General features: G+C 32.7%; 1 protein-coding gene and 1 long non-coding RNA gene across 2 annotated transcripts; one reads left to right on the top strand and one right to left on the bottom strand.

The window, feature by feature from the left end:
* Positions 1-16,856: 16,856 nt before the first annotated feature.
* Positions 16,857-20,562, bottom strand: LOC140006462 (uncharacterized). The gene is made up of 2 exons (XR_011814093.1): positions 17,399-20,562; positions 16,857-17,161 (listed from the first exon to the last, which is right to left on the bottom strand). It is a non-coding gene; the product is annotated as an uncharacterized lncRNA (long non-coding RNA).
* A 3,115-nt stretch (positions 20,563-23,677) lies between these two features.
* Positions 23,678-25,714, top strand: LOC113688439 ((+)-neomenthol dehydrogenase-like). Its single transcript, XM_072049537.1, has 4 exons — positions 23,678-23,815; positions 23,981-24,061; positions 24,789-24,944; positions 25,355-25,714. Exons 1-4 carry the CDS (start codon positions 23,678-23,680, stop codon positions 25,712-25,714), a joined length of 735 nt encoding a protein of 244 aa, XP_071905638.1.
* Positions 25,715-27,399: the final 1,685 nt, after the last annotated feature.

The following is a 27,399-nucleotide window of genomic DNA, read 5'->3' as shown; positions in this document are numbered from 1 at the left end:
GCTAAGGCCTGATGGAGGATGACTTTGTATTTCACAAGCCATGTTGGGTGATCAATATGAGAATCTAGTGCTGAGGTTTGTTCTTCAGTATTCTCTGAAAAATCAACCTCCTATGTTGATATGCTCATTGTTCAAAAATAGCATGCATTGTTATCAATTGGATCTCAAATTTGAGAAATTTGAAGATGTCATTTTCTCCATTTCTAGTCTGAGAAATGTTCAACTTTCTAGTTATTATCTTGCTCCAATTCTAGTTGCCATCATGAGAAGTGCTTCTACTGGATTAGGTGACTTTACTATTGGTTTTGGTAACATATACAATGCCAAGTGCAAAGAGAATGAATTCGAGAAAGCAAAATAGTGAAATTGAGTGAAGAAGATACTGGGATACTGACAGCTTTGCTAATTGCAGCCTCAAAAATATAGATGAGGACAATGCTGAGACTCAATTTATTCTAGTTGTTTCCAAGAAATTCAGAAGGAGAAAAATTATTCACAAATTAGTAAAATGATGCATACACCCCAAGACACCAATTTAAATACTTTAACTTTGCATTGTTAGCATTACAATGCATGTTAAGCTCTAATTACAAAACAATGACTTTACTTCAATGCATATTCAAAATGCCCTTGAGTACTCCAAAATAGAGAAGCCTACTACAATCATATAGGCTATAAAAAGTTTCTTCAATGACATTTAATAAGTTAAAAAATTCTAAAAAAACCTATCATCCAACAATTGATTGTATAATTAAAAATAAATGTCTATGCAAGTTTATACAGAGCACACATCTTGAGAAAGCCTCTGATCCTTTGATGTAGTTCCAACAAGAAAAGCTATCAAAGAGAATATTCCGAAAGTCCAAAGTGAAAAAGTAGGGTTGTAGCTTAAGAGAAATAATTTGGTCTATATGATAGGTAATGATAATATGCCTGTGTTCAAACAAATTATATCATTAAATAAGTATATTTTTTCTAAGAAGTAAGTAATGACTATATGTATGCCTTTAAGTTGCATCATTAAATAAGTAAACTTTTACTAAAAAAAATATGATATACGATATGTTGAAAAGTTTTCAATTAAATTTAACTCTATATATTCAATGACTATGAGTTATGGATTTTGTAAGATTGTAGTGGAAATTGAATATTTTGAAATGATGTAGAAGAAGGAATGGTTGAAAGTTGGTGTGTAACTATAGCTCGTCAGCTTGAGTTTTTGTTGGTTTTATCTGACAAACTTTCAAGAAGTATACTGATAGCCAAAAATTCGAGAAGCGAACTATTTTGTTTCATAAAATCTTTACGACTTATAAATAGAAACATCAAAATCTCTCAAAACTTTTAAATAAAAACATTTATATAGGTAAGATTTTTCACTTAAAATATTTGCATTAGTATCCTAACACAACTCAACCACTTAGCTTAATCTTCTTGAACATATTTTTGGTACATATATTCTTTCAACACTTGAATTTATAGTAAAATATTTGCTTAGAAATAGAATAAGAATTATTATATTAACTTTTAAAGCTATTAATATGAGCCAAATTTCAATATTTAATAACTCACATCCTTCTTGGAAGGCATGCTGTAATTTACAATCATAGAATTAGTAGGAAAAAAGTTTGCAAAACTTGTGACAATAGATAATGCATGATTTCCCACAAGTATTACTTACACAAAACTTGAAGTGGCTACACACTGCCATACCACCCCTTTTGTCATCTAGATCACTCCAAATGCCGATGTACCCATTTCACCCCAATTCTTTTGCAAAAGAGTTTTTTGGTTTCAAGGAACTTGTACTTTCCCTTTTGGCCATAACCCAGTAGTATTTTCATACATAGCATTCCCCACAGTATCAACATATGGCACCTTGAGTCTTTGGAAAATACCCTTGCAAACAACAATTGACAAAATAATATTAAAACAGAGAAATTGATTATCATGAATAATAGTCAAATAATAACAAAATCATTAACCTAAATTATACTCTTCATAGTTCTCAAAGCTAATATGTATCAAGGTACCTGAATATTATTATAAAATCAATATCACTAAGTAATTTTAAGTTACTTTTTGTACCCAAGAAACTGTCTTACCTTTAAAATTCTTATGAAATCATATACGATGTAAAAATATTTAATTTTTATGAAAAGAACATGTTTTGCAATCGATCTAACCTTATTTACTAATCATAATCTGTAAGCAATTCCTATTCATTTTTTGGGTTAACATGGTTGCTAATACTAGAGATAATTACAAATTCAAAAATTAATTTGAGGGATTGAGAATATGACATTCTATCAATAAATAGAAAGAATAGCAAGTTGCAACAAAGGTGGTACATACCAAATTCATAATCACCAACTGCAAATCCCTGCAGCTCCTCACTTGGCACAAGTCAGTTTGGTATAGGTGTCTTTTGATCGATTCATGAGTTCAAACTTAGTCGATTAATTATCATCATAACTTAAAATGATTAATAACGAAGTTATGTGAAATGTTCATAAAAATTTGTTAACTAATTAACAAGAAAAACATTAATTGTTTTGATATCAAAGAAAAGTTATATGAAACATGGGGTTCAATTCAACAGCATTTCTAATGTTTAAAATACTAATAATCATGTAATGATGAAAATAACAACATTAACCATGTAATGATGAAATTTCAAATATGTTCACTGTCAAATTTATTATCATAAATTTCTTGTCAATCTCAAAAACTATTCAACTTTCAAGAAAATAATATTTTGTAAATTTAACACTCTAGGAATTGTTGGAAAAACTTGAAACAACATTCAATGTCTAAGGGGTGTCATCCAAAGAATTGTGCCTTAGAATGCTTAATTGACACTATCTATCTTTGAATTTCTTGTCAATGAATGCTTGTTTGATTGGCTAACAAGATTCACACATATGTAATTTGTGGGAAGGATGTTTGTCAACTTTCATAGTCATTGCACGTGGTAGGCAAGTGACCTATGGTGTTTTCATCATATATAAAAAGAAAAATATACATGTAAATACTTGTAAATTGACAAGCACGGGGTATACATATATCGATTTAACTCATCCACAATCAAATTTTACATTTATAAATCATAAATATTCCACATGCGATTTTTCACAAGTATACGAATCGTTTATTGAGCATAGGGGTATTAGGTGTCGATCCCACAAGGAAGATTGTCAATTACTAATATTTTTCGAACTCCTTTATTATTTAGACTATCACAAGTGCAAGGAATTAAATCTACACTATAAAAGTAACAAAAATACAATAGAAAACTTCTAGAGGTATAGAATTCTTTACTACTCTTGCAAATTTGTGATTCCATACTAGCCAGGGTGCTATCGTGGAAGGGGAGGCTATTGTCGCACGGTGGTAGGCTGGTCCTGATCAGGAGTGTGCTTTCTTCTATGCCTCTTCATATTCTTGCGGCATCAACTCCTCCCAAGGCCATTTTTGGATTGCTGGAGAAGAGCTTTGCTAATTTTCTCTGGGGTGCCTCCGAAGGGGGTTTACGTTTCCACTGGATCAAATGGGAGCAGTTGTGTCAGCCATATGATAGGGGAGGTGCAGGTTTGAGGCCATTGAGGGATGTGTTCGATGCTTTCTCGATGAAACTTTGGTGGCAGTTTAGGTTGCGGAAGTCCTTATGGGCTGAGTTTTTGCATTGTAAATACTGCCCGAATTTCCACCCTTGCTCTGCAGACGTCTCGCCGGGGAGTTCTTGGACTTGGAAGAGATTGATATCTATTCAGGGGGTTGCTGAGCAACAGATTCGCTGGGTCTTGTCCAATGGATCAGCAAGTTTTTGGCATGATGATTGGTTAGGACAAGGTCCTTTATGCCGCCAGGTGGACTCGTTCCAGGAATATGCAGTATCCGATTTCGTGGAGCATGGTCGGTGGAACGTGCAGAGGCTGTGCTCTGTGTTGCCCAGTTGGTGGGTGGGGCAGATCTTGCGTGTGGACCCTCCCGCTGAGACACAGTCGGACAGAATGGCCTGGCCTCCTAGTACCTCAGGGGATTTCTCCCTATCGTCGGCCTACCAAAGTGCTCGAGGGGTTGGTAACAGGTCTTGTTTGTACTCCTTGCTCTGGGGTCAGGAACTGCCGAGTAATGTGTCATTCTTTATGCTGCGTCTGCTGGGTGCTAGACTGCCAGTGATGGATAGGTTGCACAAGCTTGGGGTTGTCGGGCCGTCTCGCTGTTTTTGTTGTTCGTTCCCATGCCAGGAGTCTCTGGATCATATTTTCTGCACTGGGGAGGTTGCACGGCAAATCTGGGATTCCTTTGAAGTGGTGGTGGGAGGGTTTGGTGTTTCCTCGACAATACGACATAAGGTGATTGGTTGGTGGTTGAAGCCTACTCGGAACCCGTTTCTTCAGTTCCTTTTTCGTGTGCTGCCGTCCTTGATTTGTTGGCACTTGTGGAAAATGCGGAATATGTTTGTGTTCGAGGGTCAGCTTTTGCCTGTTGCTATAGTCAGTGATAGAATTTTTTGTGATCTGCGGGACCTGTTTCAGATTAGTTTTAAAAATACTGTTTCCTTTTGCCGTGGGTGGCCGAGCTTCTTTGAATCTGTGGCTGGTTTGGCACGACGCTACCATCTGCAAATTGTTCGTTGGCGGAGTCCGGAGCAGTCGGTGGTGAAGCTAAACTCTGACGGTTGTTCTAGAGGTAATCCTGGCAAGAGTGGAGGGGGAGGCATCATTCGTAACTGTGAGGGAAGGTTTCTACTAGGGTTCTCATGTTTTTTTTGGGAGCTAACGAGTCTGCAGGCGGAATTGGAGGCGCTTATTCATGGGATTCGATTGGCCGTAGATCGGGGGTACCGTGCATTGCACATCGAATCAGATTCTTTGGTGATAGTTCAGATTATTCGGGGAACAGTGAGGTGTCCATGGCAGTTGCAACGAGGTGTACAGGAGGTGTTGAATGCTAGAGGGCTTATTAGAGAGATTTCTCATTGCTTTCGGGAAGCGAATAGGCCTGCGGATAGATTGGCCAATGTGGGGGTGGACGCTGGGTTTAATTCAACGTATGGTTCATTATCTGAGTTGCCTTGCCTGGTGAGAGGTGATGTTAATCTTGATCGGTTAGGCGTTCCGTACCTTCGTAGGAGTAGAGCTTTGTTAGCTTGTTAGGCAGTAGATGGCTTGTTGTCTCCCTTTTCCCTCTTTTCAGCTCATCAATAAAGATTAAAGTTTGAAAAAAAAAAAAAAACTATTCTTGCAAATGACATTACCGGTTAAGTGAAAGCTATTATCTTGGTTAGTTATGGCGTAATTTCCTAGTGTATGTGAAACCTACTCTCGTAGTGAATTAACTATGCTTGTAATTAAGTCATACCTACTCTCGTGGTTATAAATTAACTACAAGCTCATTTTTTCTATGAAATTACATGAAACAAGTCTCTGAATCCACATAGGTGCACCTCTACTCTCGTGAATGTACTCCATAGGTTTATCATTTTTTTTGAACTAGTGTTAAATTCCAATTCTCATTGCAAACTTAACGCTTTTAGGTAATCACAACTAATAGCCGGTTAATCATGATTATAAAAGCAAAAGTAATAAATAACTTGCTCAAAATAATATCATCAAATAACCAAGTAAACTTCACTAACAAGATATAGCAATTTCATCCATAACTCTAGGCATAAACTTTAGCTAAACATAATAAAAACACAAAGCCAAACTTGTATTATAACTGAACATGAAATCAAATACAAGAGAGAAAGTAGTAGAAGAGATATCACCCTTGTCACATAAGATCAACCTCTCCATCTTTGTTCCTCAATCTTCATCCAAATCTAACTACAAATACAAAAAAGATAAACTATACTATCTATATTGTACTACTGTAACTAATGAACTAAGGAAATTCTAGTGAAGACTACATTTTTGATGAGTTTCTCTAGCCTTTCAAAGTTGTGAAAATGGTTTCCAAAGGTTGCTATTTGTAGAGAATTAAAGCTCAAGGTGAGTTGTTTCTTGGTTGGCAAAGTTGGCATTTGAACTCACCAAGAATTGTTCTCCAAGTTTCCACACTCTGTTTCGTTAGATACAGCTGAAATTCTGAGTTTTAGATGAGTTGGAAAGATTGTGTGAACAAAAAACAAGTTACAGAGCAAGTTGCAGCAGAAAATGAAGAATACGCGACTTGAAAATGCAACCTTAGGTCGCGTATTGTCTACCTACGTATTGCTTCTGCAGGTTTGCACTTTCTGGGTAGAATTCATCCTGGCTCTGTTTTTTGTCTAACTTCAACTGATATTTTCTTGATGTTAGAGGCTGAATTGGCTCTTGTGTAAAACATAAAGGTTGTAGCTCTTTGAATTATCTTTTCAATGCCTTATGAATCATTCAATTTGGAGTTCTTTGGACCGAAAAATGACCAAAATACCCTCAACTGGTCAGAACTCTGTTTCAACTTTCAACCATGAAAATGCAGTTCTATATTTTGACTTTGGGATAATTTCAGATACCTCTCCTGAGTTTTCTGACAGTCTCACTCTCCTCCCTTGTGGTTTCAAAAATATCACAAACCTCCCCTGTCAGAATTTAGGTCCTATTTCTTACATCATCATGGCCAAAAAGACTTAAATACCCTCACAAGTCAGCTAATATTTCGTGATTATCAGGACAAATACATTCCAACTCACGTAATTACTTTTTTCTACGCTATATCTAATCTCCCTTTTACATGTATGCATAGTCAAATAACTAATACCTAATATAATGTACATTTTTTTTAACACCTAACCATTCCAAATTTATGCGTACCATTACACTAGCTTTTTATAAATATACACAGTTAAGTAACAACATCTAACATAACGTATACATTTGTAAACTGATTGTACCTCATAGATCACCCTGTGTAAGGTGTTTATAGGCAAATTAATATTAGTCATATAGATAAAATTACATACCCATTGCAGCTTGTAAGGAGATGCACAAGTGGGTCAAAGCACCAATAACCATTCCAAATGTATACATACCATTGCACTATGCATATTGCAAATGCATATTGCTGCGATGACTAATTGCAATATGCATGTGAACAAATAATTGCATGTTCAACAATTTCTATGCATCGTACTTGGTCGATAACATGGTGTACATTATTTCAACCAGATTGTACATTTACTAAGTATTTATATACATACTACTTATTGAAGTAAACTACCTCTCTACAAAATATTTAATGCACTCTCATAAGCACTAATGGTTGATTTAATATGCAATTGAAACAAATAACCATCTAGTAAAAGCTTTTGATATAATATTATTGATGAATAACATATTGTATTTGAAATTATCCCTTTTTTCTAATTTATTTTTGGTTTTTATTGGTTTTCATTATTTCACTAATATAACTTGTACACTTACCTCAGGGGCATTTATGGAAACAAAATTCCCTCTCTTTCCTAAAAACACTTTTTTATGTTCACTTTTGACATCATGGATTGATTTTGTTACAAAATCCTAAACCTCAGGAGAGGTTTGTGATATTTTTGAAACCACAGGGGAGGAGAGTGAGACTGTCAGAAACCTCAGGGGAGGTTTCTAAAATTATCCCTTTGACTTTTTGATAATGAAAACTACTTAATTGGACTTCGATGTCTCATACCAAATGTAGATCTATCTCTTAGCTTCAAAATGGTTTAATAATCGCCTCAATCCAATACTTGTAATTCAAGATATAGTCAAAATACCACAAGGTGTCAAAGTTGGAAAACTCCCCTTAATTGCATTTCATCTCTTTGAGTATATTGCACTTCATTTTTTTTTAAAACCATTTCAAACCATCAATAATAATCCAATTCTCTTCTCAAATCACTCCATTTGATGATTGAATCATTAAACCTACAAAAATATGAAGTTTTTACCATTAAAATCTATAGAAATACAATTTTCACACTTCAAACCATAAAATGCATATTTTCACTAAATTCCTAATTAATTAGCGATAAAAGTACACTTCAAACCATAAAATGCATATTTTCACTAAATTTCTAGTTAATTAGCCATAAATGTAGTTAAAAGACACTAAAGCTAACTAATAAAACACACTAAAAACACGTAAAATATGCACTTATCATAAATCATGTATCAAACCAAAGAGTTATATGGTCATAGTAAAATGATTTAATTAGAAAAAGTGATACCCGAAATGTATGATGATAAGAAAGAGGGTATGCAATTTATATTTACTTTGAATAATATTTAAACAAGAACTGGTTTACCGATTTACTCATAAATAATGTAACATTTTCAAGAGTTTTGGTGTCATAGTGATATATAATTATTTAACAAAAAAGATAAAAAATAATATGTGATGCATAATAACTTAGAATATCTATACCATTTTTGAACAACCATTTAGGATATCTATCTATGCAGTAGATTGGATTTATCAAAATTGCCTTACTGTGAGTGTTGCAAGTTTTTAATGCTCGTTCAATGAGCTTGCTCCAATCCTCGACAATTTCTAAGACAGTGATGATACTCACAAACCTAATTAAATCTGAGTAAAACTACAGATTTAAAATGGTTAATTTATTTGATAGCTTATGTGCCTAAATTAATATACTTAACATTTCCTCCCTTTTCCATCAATGTGAGATTGGGGGTTCTCAAATTTATTCCAAACTTTGCGTCCTCACGTGTTGGGATTTAAGAAGTGGCTCATACGACCTCTGTCCAACATGACATATGATTTTACTATTTTAGAGGTGGTTGGTTCGGGTTTTAGAGCCTCTTAGAGACTCACGTTAAGTAGAGACCACTCGAGAGTTGCTTTGACAACAATGTAATCTCCATGGTTCACATGCTGGCCCAAATAATTTTCAGCAAAATTTCAGACACAAAATGGTTAAAATATTATAAATTGCCCATGGGCCCAAACTTACATACATAATATTTCCTCACCTTCCCACCGATGTGGAATTGGAGGGTAGTTACAGCGGGTTAGACAAGGCTGTCAATTGGTAAAGAGTACGATTAAGAAGAGGATATCCATCATGAGAAGTAAAGAACACGATCATGAGAAGTAAGGTGAACATAAGCCCTTATAGGCGTATAGGCAACTTCACTGTCAGTTAAACCAAACTCTAGAGTCTGATTAAGATCAAGTGCTCAACAAAACTTGCAAACCTTGTCTGATACATGAGAATAACCGGGCAGTACTATTTTCTTGAAGATTTCTCATTCCATTTCAAGATGCATTATGCAATCTCTACATCCATTTGAAACAATGACCAACATCCAACACCAGCAATGTTGAAAGTAGGCAATTGCACTTCCTTGATTACTACTTCTTCCACGTTTTGTCTTTGGCTAATTTATTTGTTATCACATTCCTACGACGAGACTAATTTCGTTTAGAGAGCTTCTTAAAAATTTGTGTAAAGCCTTGGGTTTTAGATAAAAAATTACCAAATTTTAAGGCCTCCAAAATTATGTCAAGTTTATTTGTATTTCTAACTTGCTCTTATTATAATCCCCAGGATAGTAAGACTGTGCCAACTTCTTGTTAAGTTGGTGTGCAATCCATTTGTGTTGCATTTACAGTGCTTACATCTTGGTGTTTAAGGAATATGATCACTTTGACACAACAAGTACATAAAAACATATTGGAATCGATGTGCATGTAGAATTCAGAAATGACTTCAGGAAAGATGTGTATTTCAATTGTCACTAACATGTACAACAAAAGTATAAACAAGTGAAAGCTCTACTGCCTTGTCGATATGCTATCGAGAATATCCTTGAATTTGTCAACATCACACGAAATCCTCAGCAACCCTTCTTGATTATAACCAAGTTCCTTCGCAGATTGATCGAGTAAATAAACAAAACTAGGATGGTTGATGAGCTTTAAAGGGATGCAAATTCTCTCCATGGCTTCATCATTTGTTCCCACAAGTAAAGGAACGAAGCCTTTACGTACAAAACCTTTTGCCTCTGCCTGATCATTTCTGCTTCTTAATCTTACATAAGTAGCAGATAGACTCTTGTTTCTTCTTGTCATGCTGCTTCTTTAAACTTAACCAGATATCTTTCAAAACTGATGATACGTTTCAGAACTGCTCTTATTTACAGGATGATGTGTTTCGGAACTGATGATATGTTTCAAAACTGCTCTTATTTATAGAATGAAATGAATCCTGTTGAAATCCCATTGAACATTGATGATTGATTGAAAGTTTTTCTAATTGACCAGAGAAACGCGTGTGGTTGATTTGTCAAATTGCTGCTGTATTGAAGATTCTGTCAACTTTGGTAAAAGACTGACTATTTCAAAGTTTAAGAAATTAAGAAGCGATTTCGGATAATGTCAACGAAGTTTGGCAGGTTGTAGTTGCCACGTTTCTCTATTCTGGGCGAAGGAAAAAAATGAACCAGTGAAGGGGAAAAGGACAAATGCATTTTCCAACCCATTTCTTTTTCTTTCTTTTGCATTTATGTTTTGTTTATTATAATGGAAAGTGACTCAACTGATATGTAGCAAAAGATATCATTCTGGTCCCTCGCCTTTTGGATTGTCCAATGTAGTCCCTCGCTTATTATTGCAAACAAAATTAGCCCCTGAATTTTTTTTAAAACAATTTGCGATGTAGGACAATTACCAGAAACTTAGAGAGATTTAACGAAAACTTAATGTGAACATCACTTCCAAGCTAGATTTGCGAATATATACCCAAAAAAAAAAAAAAAAAATTTGTCATCGGGTCCTCCTATGTTTGGAATCCAAACTAATGTCATTCCTGTGGAATAGGGATTTCTCCAGACTGGACAGTCCCTTGTCTTCAAATGAGGAACTAATTTTAGCAATTATTCAATTGACCAAAAATTTTAAGATTCGAAAATTTTGCTACTGCTAATTCTTCTAAAGGCAATAGTGGATTCCCAGAAAAGTACATATACGAAAAAAAAAATTAATAATACAGTCAACAAAAATAAGCCCAAATCCAAATTTCACCTACAACTATGTTGAGCTACCGATAGTTTCACCTACAAAAGATGGACCAACACCCAAATGTGTTATTAACGATCTGATTCCAACACAGTATCATTTTATATAAGAGAATTTTTGTTAATGGATATTAAACTACATTGACTCCCACTAGAATCAATTCATTACTTTATTTTGGAAGCATCTTACTAGTAAAAGTGAATTTTCAAAAAAATTTTTTTGGACAAACGTGGTAAACTGTACTACATTGATCTACTTTTTCTTTATTTTTGGCAGTTAAGTGACTAGATTAGTTTTGATAGTATATGATGATATACCACACTCATTTAAGCCCTTATCATAGGGACCAAAATGCTAATATTTTTGTTTTTTGTTTACAAATATAAAGGTTGATAGATTAAATCGGTAATTTTCTCAAACCATTTGTAAAGAGAGAGCACCCACAGGGGTGCTCTGCCTCTCCAAACTTTTCTTTCCCCCAACTTACTCTTACTTTTTGGGTCCTATTTCACTCATTAAAAAAAATTAATCTATAAGCATTTTTAAGTTTTTGCACAATATATAGTAGACACACAGATTTATTCATTCAGATGCATCTATGAGGTATATCCATTTATTAAATTCCCACGTTGACACAAATATTGAACGATTTTCGTTCCTTATTATTTTAATTTTCATCTTTTCATGTGAATTTGTGACAGTAGACTGGGATCATTTGACCAAAATGCTTAAATCCTAAGCTGTCATAGAACATGGGTAGCCCTTCGACACAACTAAAAAGTATTTAATTAGTAATAATCACTTATCAGTTGTTGCCAAGCAGTTGCATGATAATTAGCCCTCATTTTCTTAATGATTCGTAATAGAAATTATAGAATAAGGTATTCTAGTACAAAACAAGTTCAAGGAATTTCTTGCAGTCAAAATCAACAAACATCGACAACGTGGATTTTAAAAGGATTAACTCCACTTTGCACTTTTGAACTTGCATCACTTTTTCACTTTATACGTAAATTTTAATTTTGAACACTTACGCGCTAAATAAACTCTTAATTTTGGACACTTTGCACCCTAAATTATGAAATTTGTTGTATTTAAGTCCGATCAATTATTATGTTTGCAAAATTGACGAGATAAAGGATGGCAAAAATTAAAGAAATGTTCTGTTTTGTTCCAACTATGATTACTTAGTTTTTTTTACCACTTTTAGCACATTATTATTTATTTAAATGTTCTCAATTACAAATATTATTAGCAAAATTAACACAATAAAAGATGATATAAATTAGTGATAATGCATTATTTTATATTTATTATGATTCCTTGGCACCTTTTGAATACTTTTGGTATATTATCATTGATTTATTGATCCTCTATGCCATTAATTTACAAAAGTAGTATATGACTAGAACTAAATAGGATAAACTTAAGAGTTTAGTGTATAAAGTATCTATGATTAAGAGTTTAAGGTACAAACTATCTAAATTTAATATTTATAGTGCAAAATAAAAAAGTGATATAAGTTCGTGAGTGCAAAGTGAAATTTTTCCATTTTAAAACCCTCAAAATGCATTTTGGTTTGAAGATAATTTATGATAACGCCACTTGAGTAGGGACCATTAGCAATTTGCCCGTCTTCACAGTTCACAGTCCTAATAATTTGACCCTGACAGACAGTCAAACGTATACAGGCAGCGAAAAAGACATTTATGTCCGTGTGAGAAGAAAACTGTCATTGACCATTCACTTTCTCTCTTTTACTTCTTCTTTTCCCGGTCAGGTTTAGATTTGTTCTTCATACTCTTTCATTTGTACAATGATATATATGAATTTTGATAATATAATAACCCGCCAAAAAAGTTCTATAGTGATTTAAAATTAAACTTATAGTAAAAATATTTCAAGTTCATATTTCTTTATTGTTGCTTCTTTCCATTTCCTTTATCCTTACTAGAAATTTCATTTTATGCTTCAATACTTATTTGCAATTAATGGATCATGAAAATTTTGGTGAACAAATGCTGCATGATAAGAATTGTCAGTAAAATTTGGATTTATTTCAATTATTTTTGCTAAATGTAGGTCTTATAATTTTCTATGTTAATTTAGGATAACTAAAGTTTTTTCATCAAAAATCAAAATCCTATATTCAAGTGTGAAAAGAATTTTTATCATATTATTTGTCAAAATTTGTGTGTCGTAATAGGAATGGAGATAAAGAAAAAAGAAATCTAAACATGATAATGAACAAGAAGAAAAATAAAAAGAAAAATAATCATGTGACAATTTTGCTCTAATGGGAAAATACCGGTTTTCATCCCCAAACTTTGGGCACAAGACACATTTCGTCCCTCATCTTTCGGGCATGACACATTTGGTGTCTGAATTAACAATTTTTTACCAAATGTCATCCTTAGACGGCAATTTAGCCAACCTTTAACGGACCGTTAAGTAAATGTAGCTATCTGAAGCAAAATCAGGTGAAAAATGACGTTGTCTTCACTTTCCCTTTTTCTTTCACTTCAACAACTTCCTCTGCAAATTTCCAAGACTAAGCTCCTACTGCAAATTTCTCTGAGAGTAAACCCCCTCTTCCAATTATAAATATATAATTATAATTATATAATACATATAAATATTACTTATACTAATATTTTATATAATTATAATGTATATTAGATATTAAATCTAATCATTATATAAACTTATATTCATAATAATAAATATAATTATAATTATCTAATTTATTAATGTTATATACACATATATATTATAAGGGATAATTTCAGAAACCTCCCCTAAATTAGCTTATGGAAAAATGGGAAAATGGATAATTTATGGAGAAAAGCCATAAAGAGCTGGTGTTTTATTGGAGAACTAGTTTATTTTTATTTTATCCGATAAATAAATTTGTTTATGAAAAAAATGGGTACTCTGTTCTTATAATAGAGGAAAGCCATAAAGAGCTGAAGTTTTATTAGAAAATGAGTTTATTTTTATTTTATTCGATAAATAAATTTATTTATGGAAAAATGGGTACTCTGTTCTTATAATGAAGGAAAATCCTAAAGAACTAGTCTTTTATGGAAAAGTGATACTTTATAGAAAGTGACCGCGATTTGGTTTATGAAATTATCCAAAAAAAATTAGAATGAATTTGTTTATTTAATTAAATAATTATTATATATATTTATATAATTCATTATATAATTATACTAATATTATTATAAAATATATAATTATAACTATATTATATATAAATATTAATTATACTAATATATTATATGATTATAAAGTATATTATATATTAATTATAATTTTTAGTATATATTAGCATATTTATAATAATAAATATAATTATAATTATATAATATATTATTACTATATACACATATATATTATAAATATATGCACATATAATATACATTTATAAATATATATATAAATATATTATAGTTATTACCCTAAATATATTATAGTTATTAGGGTATATACCCTAATAATATATTTATATATATTTATAAATGTATATTATATGTGAATATATTTTAATATATATGTGTATATAGTAATAATATATTATATAATTATATTTATATTTATTATGATAAATATACTAATATATACTAAAAATTATAATTAATATATAATATACTTTATACTCATAAAATATATTAGTATAATTATATAATGCATTACATAAATATATATAATAATTATTTAATTAAATAAACAAATTCATTCTAAATTGTTTTTTTGGATAATTTCATAAACCAAATCGCAGTCACTTTCTGTAAAGTATCGCTTTCCCATAAAAGACTAGCTCTTTAGGGCTTTCCTCCATTATAAGAACAGAGTACCCATTTTTTCATAAATAAATTTATTTATCGAATAAAATAAAAATAAACTCGTTTTCCAATAAAACTTCAGCTCTTTATGGCTTTCCTCTATTATAAGAACAGAGTACCCATTTTTTCATAAACAAATTTATTTATCGGATAAAATAAAAATAAACCAGTTCTCCAATAAAACACCAGCTCTTTATGGCTTTTCTCCATAAATTATCCATTTTCCCATTTTTCCATAAGCTAATTTAGGGGAGGTTTATGAAATTATCCCTTATAATATATATGTGTATATAATATCAATAAATTATAAAATTATATTTATATTTATTATTATCAATATAAGGTTATATAATGATTAAATTTAATATCTAATATACATTATAATTATATAAAATATTAGTATAAGTAATATTTATATGTATTATATAATTATAATTATATATTTATAATTGGAAGAGGGGGTTTACTTTCGAAGAAATTTGCAGTAGGAGCTTAGTCTTGGAAATTTGCAGAGGAAGTGAAGACAACGTCATTTTCCACCTGATTTTGCTTCGGTTAGCCACATTTACTTAACGGTCCGTTAAAAGTTGGTTAAATTGCCGTCTGAGGATGACATTTGGTCAAAATTTGTTAATTCAGACACCAAATGTGTCATGCCCAAAAGATGAGGGACGAAATGTGTCTTGCGCCCAAAGTTTGGGGATGAAAACCGGTATTTTCCCGATGATTGGCTATTACTTGGAGACTTATATTGACCTTTAGTCATAGTGAACAATGTATGTGTTCCATAAGCACAAAGGGCGAATTACTATAAGGAGAAGAGCTTGTCAATTGACTAATGACCCTACTAAATATGGTTTTAAGACCTAGTCTAGACCACCCGGTTGGGCCGAAAAACCGCCAATAAATGAGTGGAATAAAATGTCACATAATTATTTCAAAACAGGAAAATTTCTACAAGGAACTCATAATTTATATTCTATATAATATTTTTAATATACATATTATATCATTGGTCAATTACGGGCAATTACTACTGGTCCAATAGTTGAATCATTGACCCTTAATGGAATTAATCCTTTTGGTCAACGAACCGTTTAGGTTTCAAAACCATACTATTGGAAAAAGAGGCTTAATTTGTAATTAAGCCTAAGGACTAACACAACCAATAATGGTCCAATTGGTGCAAGTCTTGATTGTTTTAATGATCCTACTAGATGTGTTGTATGTGATGTTGATCAATTCTTAGTAAGTTTGTATAAGAAATTTCTGCTCATTCTAAGTTTACACCCTCAGCATATGAATTAAGGAAGTGTAAAATCAAAGAGACTACTGCAAGGGTTGAGTTACAAAACCTATGCTAGAAGCCTAGAACCAAGGAAGGCTGTAGTGTAAACTTCGGCATATTCGAATTTGTCTGGTATTATGCATAAGACGATATGATTCGTATCAATATGATAGATTTCGAAATTAGGGGGAGGGGGAGGACCTGAAAAGGTCCAAAGGTAATCCGAAGAGGACGAAATCATCCCACCAAACTTTAATGCATTAGTGATGTCCACCAGGCCAAAGGTTGGTGGTTCATTGGTTGCACACGTCTGAAGATGCACAAAGGCATATTGTTTTAGAGATACATGGAAAAGTTCTTCGCACGCACCAACAGAAAATGGCCGTGTCGCAGTTAGTCAAAGATACGGGCAGCGTCCACAGCGTCCAAAAAAACATTTTTTTTAAAGTTCAAAATAGTAGTGGCAAGTGGTAGGAAACAAAATTTAAACCCTTAACCTCCCAGCGCACCAAATTTTAAAGGTTATGATGGTGGTCAACGGCCATTTAAGCTATTGGTTAATAGTACATGAAACCAATGAATTTTGAATTTATAGTTCAACCCGTTCAACTGAGTCAGTCAAAGGTTTGGCCTTTTAATTTACTAGTTTTTTTGAGCCTCGCGCGTTGCGCGAGGTTGCCCCCAGTTCGTGTTAATCAGAATTAGATGATGACGAGTAATTTAGTGTAAAACACTTGCATACTTAATAATTATGATGTGAGAGAATCCTTTTCCTGAGTTATTAAGTCATACTCAATACACCAGGGTGGCTGATATATGAACTGATATCACCTGTTGTCCTCGTCATGCTCGATTCACATATGTTAAATGCACTTATAGCCATAATACAAACACCTTGATATCTACCACGGTCATGCTTAGCACTCGGACTGGCACGTTGCTCACGTCTCTTTCTAATCCTTTTCTCTATACGCTTCTTCTAAGCTTGCATATTTTCATCGGCGACCCATTTAGAAAAGCTCAACTATACATATGTAAAAAGGTTTCAATAAGAATGCATAACGAACTAAATTATTAGCACAAACACAATTAATAAATAAATAAATAATAACGTTTGTACCTCCCATATGCTATCAAGAATTAATAACATATTCATTAACATCCTTCAGTGAACCATTGTGCTGATTTGAACACTCTGACTCATTAGGCCTTTCTTTACAAGGACAAAATCACGAAAGACAAAATAAAGCAAAGAGCTCACCTTGCAAAATTAGGAAATGGAAGCTTTCAATTGGAAGAAGAAGTTGGCCCTGAGACAATGGTCCACATAAATGGAGGCAAAAGTTCATGTAAAGAACACAAATCAAAGCATGCACCACATAAATAGAGAATCATCTGAAACTCAAATCACTGGAATAAAACAGGAGATCTTATTACCCTTTGCTAACTTGGAAATCTGAAATCAAAACATCAAATCACCAAATAAAGGCGAGTAAGAAAACAGAACTTAAAAAATAAAAAACAGAATGAAATATGAACACAGAGCAGAAATTAGCTGTTACGGAACATTTATAACCAAGAAGTGACCAGCCCTATTCAATACCATCATCATCCTAATTCCCAAGTTATACATTGGCATGAGGAGGTGCATTTTGTAACTATGATTGTATTGCTTTTGACTCTAAAGACAGTAAATGTTCCAACTTGTCCAAGGCTACAAAAATATGTTAATGATGGTAAACTTGGCTTAAAACAAATAAGTTCCCTCTAATATGAGTTCTCTCTATCTTGGTTCTAAACGTGGTAAACTTGGTTTAAAACAAATAAGCTCTCTCTATCTGCAATCCTTAGAACACCTAGTATAAGTATGCAACATTTTAACTTAATTAAATTTAGAAAACTGAATCTGGCTTTAAGGCATTTTACAAATAGGTTTTGGGCACTAATTAGGATGGAGAAAAATACTACAAAGAGTAAACAGAGCAGAAATTAGCTGTTATTGAACATTTATAACCAAGAGGCGACAATCGCAACTGTATTTGATTGAATTCAAGTTTTCATCCATTCACAATATCCATCATTTTCCATGGTTAATGATTCTAGAGAATGAAATGTCTGAAATGAGAATGAGTTCTTCAATTGTTTAAGTTGCTCCTGAGATGAGAGTGTGTTCTATGTTTGTTTCATGGATACCCAATTAATTGGAGAACAAGATCAGATAACCCAAAAAATGAAGAAACTTCACCGTGCTTTTCGGATGAAGAAATTTAGCCACCACAATAGTGGTGGCGAACTCTGCTCAGCAAACAATAGCTCATCCCTATTCCTCGAACAAGACCCTGCCTCTCATTTTTTTCTCTTTTTTTTTTTGTTAATTTGGTTTGAAGAGACAAAATATGCAAGGGAAAAAGAAATCACGCAAAAGTGGGGACATCCAATTATTTTAAATTCAAGAGTTAGCTACTTGCATGAAATTATTATTCTCAATTCAAGAGTTAGCTACTTGCGTGAAATTTCATAAGTGACTTGGGACAAAAACTGACTTCCTTTCCTTGAGAAAAAAAAAAAAGAGAACCAAAAATTATACATTTAAACCATCAATCATGCTGAACGCTTTTCTGAAGTGGCCTGAATTTAACATCAAAGAATCTTTGGAACTAATTTCACTACCATGGCATATTTCGTCAGCCTAAGCTTGCTCAGACTCAAAAAAAAAAGTATAGCTAATTGTCTAAAAAAAACACATCATCTTTTCTTAGCTTTGCATTGCATAAATTCAGGGCTAACAAGTTCATATTGTTAGACCACCATTCATTTATTGAAGTTAGGAATAACACCTACACCAACTGTAATAACCTCTCAATGTGTTTAGAAAATCACCTATACTTTTCTTGTTACTTGGTTTTGGATAGAAAAGTTAGTTGTAATGCCTCTGAAATACAAATACCTTACTGTAATTAGTTTATAATAGTTTGTCTCTTGACAACCTAATTAAACTCATTCAAAAAAAAAATTGAACTTGCAAATTTGATGTTCAACACCTTTTAATTTGATTAGTTTCCTGCGTAATTTCTAATGTTTTAAATCTCAAATATAGAAAATGAATTGGATATATTTATAGGCTAGATTACAAACTACATTAGCTAAACCCACAAAGTAAAATAGGAAAAAGATAAAACACACATACACACACACACAAACACAAAGTGAAACAGAAAGTATGAAATGCCTGGCCATGTCTTGCACAAGGAAAATTAAAGAAAGAAAAAGAGAAAAATAGCATCCAATTGGCCTTCCATATATTCCTTTCTGTTCTGTAGCTTTTCTGTTTCTTTTTGGAAACTTATTAGTTTATAATGGATTAAACTATACAGATATTATAATAAGAGAAGGTTATAGGAACTGCAAAACCAGTTAGGTGCTGTTTACGAGAAGAAAAATCAATTGCTCCAATACATTATAAATGAGTTGTTAAAAAATGACAAATTAATGCTCCACCAGTTTTGATATCAAAGAAGTTGTTGCTCAATATAAAAATCTACATCTGGCTACGTCAATTTTGCAACATTTTGCCAACTTGTTACAAAAGATTTGAAAGGTATTTTATCTTCAACAGAATCTAAAACCAAATGAATATTTCGAAGTGGTTAAACAAAATGCTCATGGGTTTGGTTGCCAATTCATGTACTAATCACAAATGAAGAACTACTTGGTTTCTATCCAAGTGGACATTTTCATTGGCTTCGGTATTAAGCATCGAAAGTCTCTTACTTATTTTCTTTATTCATAACCGTTGACAATGACACCAGTTTTTTTGCTCTGCAATTTTCAAATTTACGTGAACCATATAATGTACCATGTAAACACAGGAAGGGAACCATAATATCATAACAAATTACAAAAAACAAAAGAACAAGCAAATGTCATATCACAATCGAAACATGCATTGATGAAATTACATTAAACCAATCCAAAACATCAAACAATTTTCTGAAACAGAGAAAAACTAACACACAATGATTGTAGATGTTAAATGAGGACATATAGCGAATATATGGTGTGCACGTCAAATAAGTTTGAATGACCTGTCTAAAAATACAGCCCTTAATCATAAAACAAAAGACATCAGCACAACAAACAAATCACATCAATGCGACCTTCAATTATGATCAGCAAATTGATAAACTCAAAACCGATAAGCTAACAGAAATCCTTACTATACTAAAAGCGAGAGTTAGGTTGTTACAGTGAAAATGGAAATCCTTACTAAATCCTCCGTGCTCTTCGGACTCCCTTTTTTGTGGCTTTGCTATTACTTTCCCTTTCTTCTCTATTTCTTGTTTGCTTGTAATGGGATGGACTTAGAAAACTTGTATGCGTCTTTAGTGATGTGCATCAAGGCCATGAAGACAGCTGATCACAACAAACGCACCGCCCACAACAAAGCCACGAGGATAGCATCAATTTCCAGCAAAGCCACTACCACTGAATGCCAAAAGACCAAACCGCCCCTCAAACTCACACAAATTGCACTATAACCAGCCCAATTTCACTGTAGCAATCCGAACTCCCACTTTTAGTATAGTAAAGATTTGTGGATTGAAAATCTCTGTAATATTGAATTAGAAATGGGAAGGTCGAAATCTTGATGGCTAATCGGTTCAACCATTTGAATTTTATTGGTATTTTGACCAATCGAACCCGTCTCCGGTTGAGTATGAAAGAATTTTTTTAAAAAATCTTTTCTATGTTTTGATACACAATGAATTGATGTCATTATGTCCCGTTCTTAATTCAACCGATCAAATTGACCAGAACAGTGATTTTAAGAGGAGTAGCCTGCAAGTGTCCCACCAAAAAGATAAAAACCGAATGACTCGATACTTTTCTGAAATTTTTTTTAAAAAAGGTAATCTTAATAGTGTCAAGAATCAAAATATCTTTGCAAGTATTATCATGCATTAGTTCTGTGAAAAAGCTCACATATATTCCCATGTGGCTCCAACAGCAAGATGAATCCTCAGCAATGTAACTTTATTACGAAGTTTGTCTTTCTTTAAAAAATTAAAAATAATTTTTTTTTCTTTTAATGATGGAGAACGTAGAGCATGTTTTAATATGAGTGAATTTGGTCCAATAATCTTAGATAAGACTGCCAAAGTCAAGTGCGACATATCAATTTAGAACTGGAAATAATCACATACTCTATTTAGTTTTAAGAATATATTTTAAATACATTTTAGGTGAAATGACAACTATATATGCAGGAGATATATTAAATATGTGTGTGCATTTACATGTTAAATTAGGTGTAGTTTACATATATTAAAATTTACCCGAAAGTATCCATTAGAAAAATTCTTATGCTATGTAATTTTTAAAAATATAAAAAATTCAAACAAGTGGACAAGTAGACAAATTCTACCTAAGTATTTTTTTTTTTTTTTACCAAGCAAGTTAAGACTTTTGTGGTAATAAACTAACCCGAATCCCGTGAGAACCCCAAAAGAATTTTTTTTTTTACCTAAGTATTTTTTAGAAAAGAGAGAATTCGATCAAGATGGTCATGTCTTAAAACCAGTATCTAAACATTTGTTTACTCTCCTTTCCCACTTCCTTGACTGTGGAATAGTCATTCAGTAAGCATTAAGACTATTCAATGCAGCGACATTAATTTAACAAATAGCCCACACGCCACCTCGGGAGTCAATACAGATAACGATGTTTTTTTTTTTTTTTTGGCCAAAAAGTCATCACTGACCAACTGTTCTTCAATTCCCTGCAATTCAAAGTCCAGACAGTCTACTGTCTAGTCAATAAATTCTGCCCATTGAGATTTCTGCTATAAATAAGAAGGTTTTTGCAGCACATTGTTTAAATTAGAAGAAGCAAAGTGAAAGGAAGCGGTAAGACCTCATCTCCTACTTATCAAAGATTAAGAAGCAGCAATGAAAGGGGAGATGGATGGCTCTTTTCGGAGCGGCAGATTCCTTTACTGGTGGGAACAGATAGTGAAGCAATGGAGAGACTGACCGTCCCTCTAAAGCTTATCAACCATCCTTCTTTAGCTTATTTACTTGATGAATCTGCAAACGAACTTGGTTATAATCAACAGGGATTGCTCAGAATTTGGTGTGATGTTGGAAGATTCCAGGAAATGCTTGATCGAATATCAACAAGGCTGTAGGGTTTGTACATGAGATCCCTATCAGTGTATGTAAACTCAATAGATGAAGTACAAGTTTTCATAGAAGTTTCTTCTAGCTGGACTGTCATGCATTGATTCCATTCTTGATTTGGTGAATCCCTTTTTCTAAATTCTGAAAATTTGCTGTCCAAATTGTTTATGGAAAGGGTTTTTCTCAAATTTCTTTCTTTTCTATGTAAATTAGTTCAATTTCAGACTGATTCTTCCAGATATCCCTCGTTGAGTAAGAAGAGACACAGATTCATAGGCGCTGTTTCGAGATTAAAGACGCTTCTTTTTCGCCATAACCAATAACATAAGGAAAACTGATTAATCTGTTATATTTCCTTAGGTGAATGCTTCTGAGACTACTTTGAATAAAGGCCAATTTTCCTAAAACATGATGAGGATTTCCATGAAGATTGAAGGATAATTGTGTGCTAACCAGATATGTTATTCTTTTCTCCCGAAACAAAAAACTAATGATTGCATGACCAAATGTATTCATCTGAGTGCTCATTAGATATTATTTGACATAAACATTTACTCAGAAGATGAACTGTTTATCATTCAGACAAGATGTATTAGTATCATTTTCAGACAATATTAATGTATTTTATTTATTTATTTGACATCAAATATTATTGAGAGCAAACCACAGAAATAACCCACAAGTACAAGAACTTCTAATAACCAATACAACCAAATAACCAAGAACCTAACTTTACTGAAAATACTCAAAACTAGAGCTCAACCAACCCAATTTTTTTTTTTTTTTTTAAAACCAACCTAACTTGGAAACACTAACAACTACGTACAGCAAGCTTAGCTACTAACAAAATAATTTCAGTAACAATCTTCTAATTTAAGTCCAATTAATATTGATCTTCTAGTTCCTCTTAGACTTGTCCACTCTTTTAACCTACATAAGGGAGCATTTTGCATTATGAAAAGAGATGGCAAATGGGCGGAATTGGTAAGATTTTGCACGGGACTTAATTGGAACTGCCAAATATGGGCTATATACCCAAGTAGTCCCATATTAGTCATGGGACCAATATGGGTGGGGCTAAAACGGGTTAGACCCATTTAATACCACCCAAATACCTAATAAATTCCATCATTTAGTTAGTTTGTTTAATTTTGTAAAACTTTCTACCATCAAAGTCATGCATTCTCTTGAAATGTTTGATGATTCAGTAATATGCCTCATCAAATTTCTACTTTCTTTGACTAAATGCTGCCTATGTTTCCTCCAGTAGATGATCTTATATATATACATACATACATATATATATATATATATATATATATATATATATGCGTGTGTGTAGTAGCTTAGACGGTTATTCAATGAAATTTGTGGTTAAGAGGAAGCTGTCGTTTAGTGCTGATCATTTGCTATTTCATCAGCTTGATGTGGCAGATTCGTCTAGTGTTGCTTCCCTTGCTGAATTCATCAAGACTCAGTTTGGAAGGCTTGATATCTTGGTATGACAGAGCAACTCCAATTCCAATATCTGACTTATTGATTTTCTGTAAAACCAGATTCCCCTTCGGTGACAAGATGGGCATAAGGAGATAATTCACCCAATGCCAAATTCAGTGTCTTGTAAATTGTAACCACTCATGCATGTCTTTTGTTTTATCGATCAGGTGAATAATGCAGGAATTACTGGAGCTGATATAGACTCTGATGCTTTTAAAGCTGCGGTTGGAGCTGGTGCTATTGAAGAGGTAAATTTGGATTTTACCTTAAAAATCATCTAGATTCTGGTCCTCTTTCAATTTGCCAAAATCTCCTGCTTTTTCCTTCTTCTGGAGATCATGTTCTTTATCCTGTTCTTTTCCTGTCTCATCCATGGTTCGAAGTCTCGGCCGAGACCGAGACGATTCGGCCGAGTCGTCACCGTCTCGGCTCCTACCGATACGATACCGTGATGAAACGATACCGAAATACTTGACTCGCCGAGAAATCGGCCGAGTCGTCACCGCGACGGATTGACTCGGCCGAGTCACACCGAGTCACTCCGAGTTATCCCGAGTCAAGACGAGAAATCAGCCGAGTCACACAGCGACGGATTGACTTGGCTGTTTCTTTTGCTATTTTTTTAATTATTTTTATTTAGCATACTTTTTTATATTATTAAGAATTTTTAGAATATTAAATACTTTAAAATTTGCGTCTCACCGAGACCGCGACCGATATGCCGAGACCGATGTGGAACGTTCCGGGCCGCGACCGCGACCGCAACCGTGACTTTGAACCATGGTCTCATCTTGCTAGTTAAGATTCTCCGGAATTAGTTGCAAAATATGGTTTTTATAGGTTTCAATGTGTCATACACCTGCCCTTTTATTGGTGTCCTTTTAATACATGAACATTTTCCTTCGTTTTGCCCAATGCAGGCACAAGCTAAAGTTGACTGGAGCAGTACGATCAAAGAGGCTTACGAATTGGCAGAGCAGTACGATCAAAGAGACTTACGAATTGGCAGTACAATGCTTTCAAACAAACTATTATGGTGCCAAAAGAATGATTGAAGCCATTGTTCCTCTTCTCCAATTATCTCAATCACCAAGAGTTGTCAACGTTTCCTCAGGCGCGGGAAAGCTAAAGGTAAATCAGCTTGTAATTGTATTTCTTCGAGTGTGTAGATTCTACATTGTTGTGCAGGATAGTAAACTTGGCACAAACTTAAAAGAACCAACAATGGCCCTGGACTTAATTCTGGCTCCACGCATCGAGTTCTCTGATGACCTCAGGATTTTAACTCTGTTCTGAAGCCACCCTGATTCCCGATTTAAAATCTCTTATCTTCCAGACTTTGATAAACCACAGATAGTGGGATTTGACAATCCACAGGAAATTCCAATTTACGAAAACATTGAGCAAATGGACATCTAGAAGTCACGTTAGCTAGTGATTTCTATTTTCGGTTGACAAGTTACTCAATGAAGTATCCATTTCATAGGGAAAACTGTAAATCCCATAAACAGCTTACATAAAGTTTTCTCAATTTGCTTCAGAATATACCCAGTGAATGGGCCAGAGGGATATTTACTGATGTCGACAACCTTACAGAAGAGAGAGTGGATGAGGTGGTCAATCAATACCTGAAAGACTTAAAAGAAGGTTCCAAAGAAGCCAAAGGCTGGCCTTCATTCCTGTCTGCTTATACAGTCTCGAAAGCAGCCATGAATGCATACACAATTGTTGTCGCAAAGATGCATCCCTGCATCAAGATCAATAGTGTCTGTCCTGGTTTTTTCAAAACAGATATAAACTTCGAATCTGGCATATTGACTGTAGAAGAAGGTGCTGAAAGTGTTGTGAGGCTAGCTCTGCTGCCTGATGATGGTCCTTCTGGCTTGTTCTTCACCTCTTGAATAGAGATAATCCTTCTCGGACAATGCTTTAGTAATGATAGTTATGGTAACGAAATAATTTTTTACCTGATATAATAGATTATTGCACTTTTAGCGACCATTTGATTACTTGATGGACCTATTCACCTAAATAGGATAACACTTAAAAATAAAAAAGTAAGTTAGCCATAATAAATTAGTAACTTTTATACTTTAAAAGGTAAATTGGAATAAATATTAAATTTACTTTTTAAATAAATAAATTACTACTTTATATCACAAACTTACTTTTTAGAGAGTAAGTTTAATTCAAATAATAATAAATTTTTATACATAAATAGTAATTCTTACTGATAACACGATAAATTTGATTAATAATCAAAACTTACTGATTTATGGGACACATGTACTATTTTACTTTAAAACATATTTCAAACTAGTATTAAGAAATTTATTTGAAATAATGATAAGATGTTTTATTAATGATTAATGCTTAGTACCTTAGTTAGTAAGTACTCGTAATATACCTGCATAAGACATGATTATATGTATAATTTAAAAAATTTTGTATTTATATATTTTAAAATAATATGAAAAATAGTTTGGCTTTTCACATAATCTCGTAAATATGTAATAAAATTTTGTCGTATTATAAGTTTTTAATCATTTTCAATTTTTGAAAAGTTTGAAAGTTTGGATAACAATAACGACAAATCTTCTTAGTTATATATAGAATATCACTTGTTTATATATCATAATTTTTATAATTTATTGCCTATGAATATAATAAGATGACAAAGTTTTAATAAATTTACATCTAGGACACAAGAAATAATAAGAGTTAAAATCCAAACAAAATGAGAAATAATATAACAATAAAAATGACAAAATTCATATAACAATTAATATAAGAAAATGAGTATGATCTGGACTTTTTTCCTTGGGAGATTGTTCATAAAAATGGGATCCAACAATTATAAATGAAAATCACATGCATATATAATCTATTGTATAATTTAAATTAAATTTAGTTCACGTATAAAATGGTCCTAAAATAATTAGTACACTATGATACAATGTTATTTTAACAACAAATTTTTTTTACTAAGAGTCTCAAATATCAATGACATACGTATGAGGGATATTTTACCATATTTGTATCTCATATCCAATCATTAAAGTTAATTTGAGGAAAAATATTTTTGACAATAGAATTATTTTGAATTTAGTTAACAATTTGAGATTTTATAAACAATAAAAGTGAAATATTTGGGAACTCAGTTGTTTATTTTCCCATAATTAAAAATTGCTATATTTTAGCAATTGTTGCCATTGACTTTTCATTCTGTAGACTAATTGTTATCAATGCAAAATTAGTTTTATGAACAATAATTGAAGTTCCATTGATCCGAGGATTGGCATTCTATTGCTATTATTTTATATGTAAATATTTAACCTAAGTATTAAAATAAATAATAGCTGTAGACACCAAATTTTGATCAATTTCATTTACTTTTAGTCTTTTATTTTTAAGTCATTTTATCATTTAATTAAACTTTAATCATTTAATCATTTAATTTTTATTTTTGTTTGTTTCGATTCTAGGTTTTTATTTTATTTTGATTTTTTGTTTTGATTCGTGTCTCTTGTCTTGCTTTAATTGAATTAAGAGTTTTTGCACTAAATTTTCGGAAAAAAAGAAAAAA

The sequence above is a fragment of the Coffea arabica genome, chromosome 5e (assembly GCF_036785885.1).
Source record: "Coffea arabica cultivar ET-39 chromosome 5e, Coffea Arabica ET-39 HiFi, whole genome shotgun sequence".
In the NCBI taxonomy this organism is placed as follows: domain Eukaryota; kingdom Viridiplantae; phylum Streptophyta; class Magnoliopsida; order Gentianales; family Rubiaceae; genus Coffea; species Coffea arabica.
The sequence above is the reverse complement of the archived record's forward strand: the minus strand, read 5'-3'. Positions and strand labels throughout refer to the sequence as shown.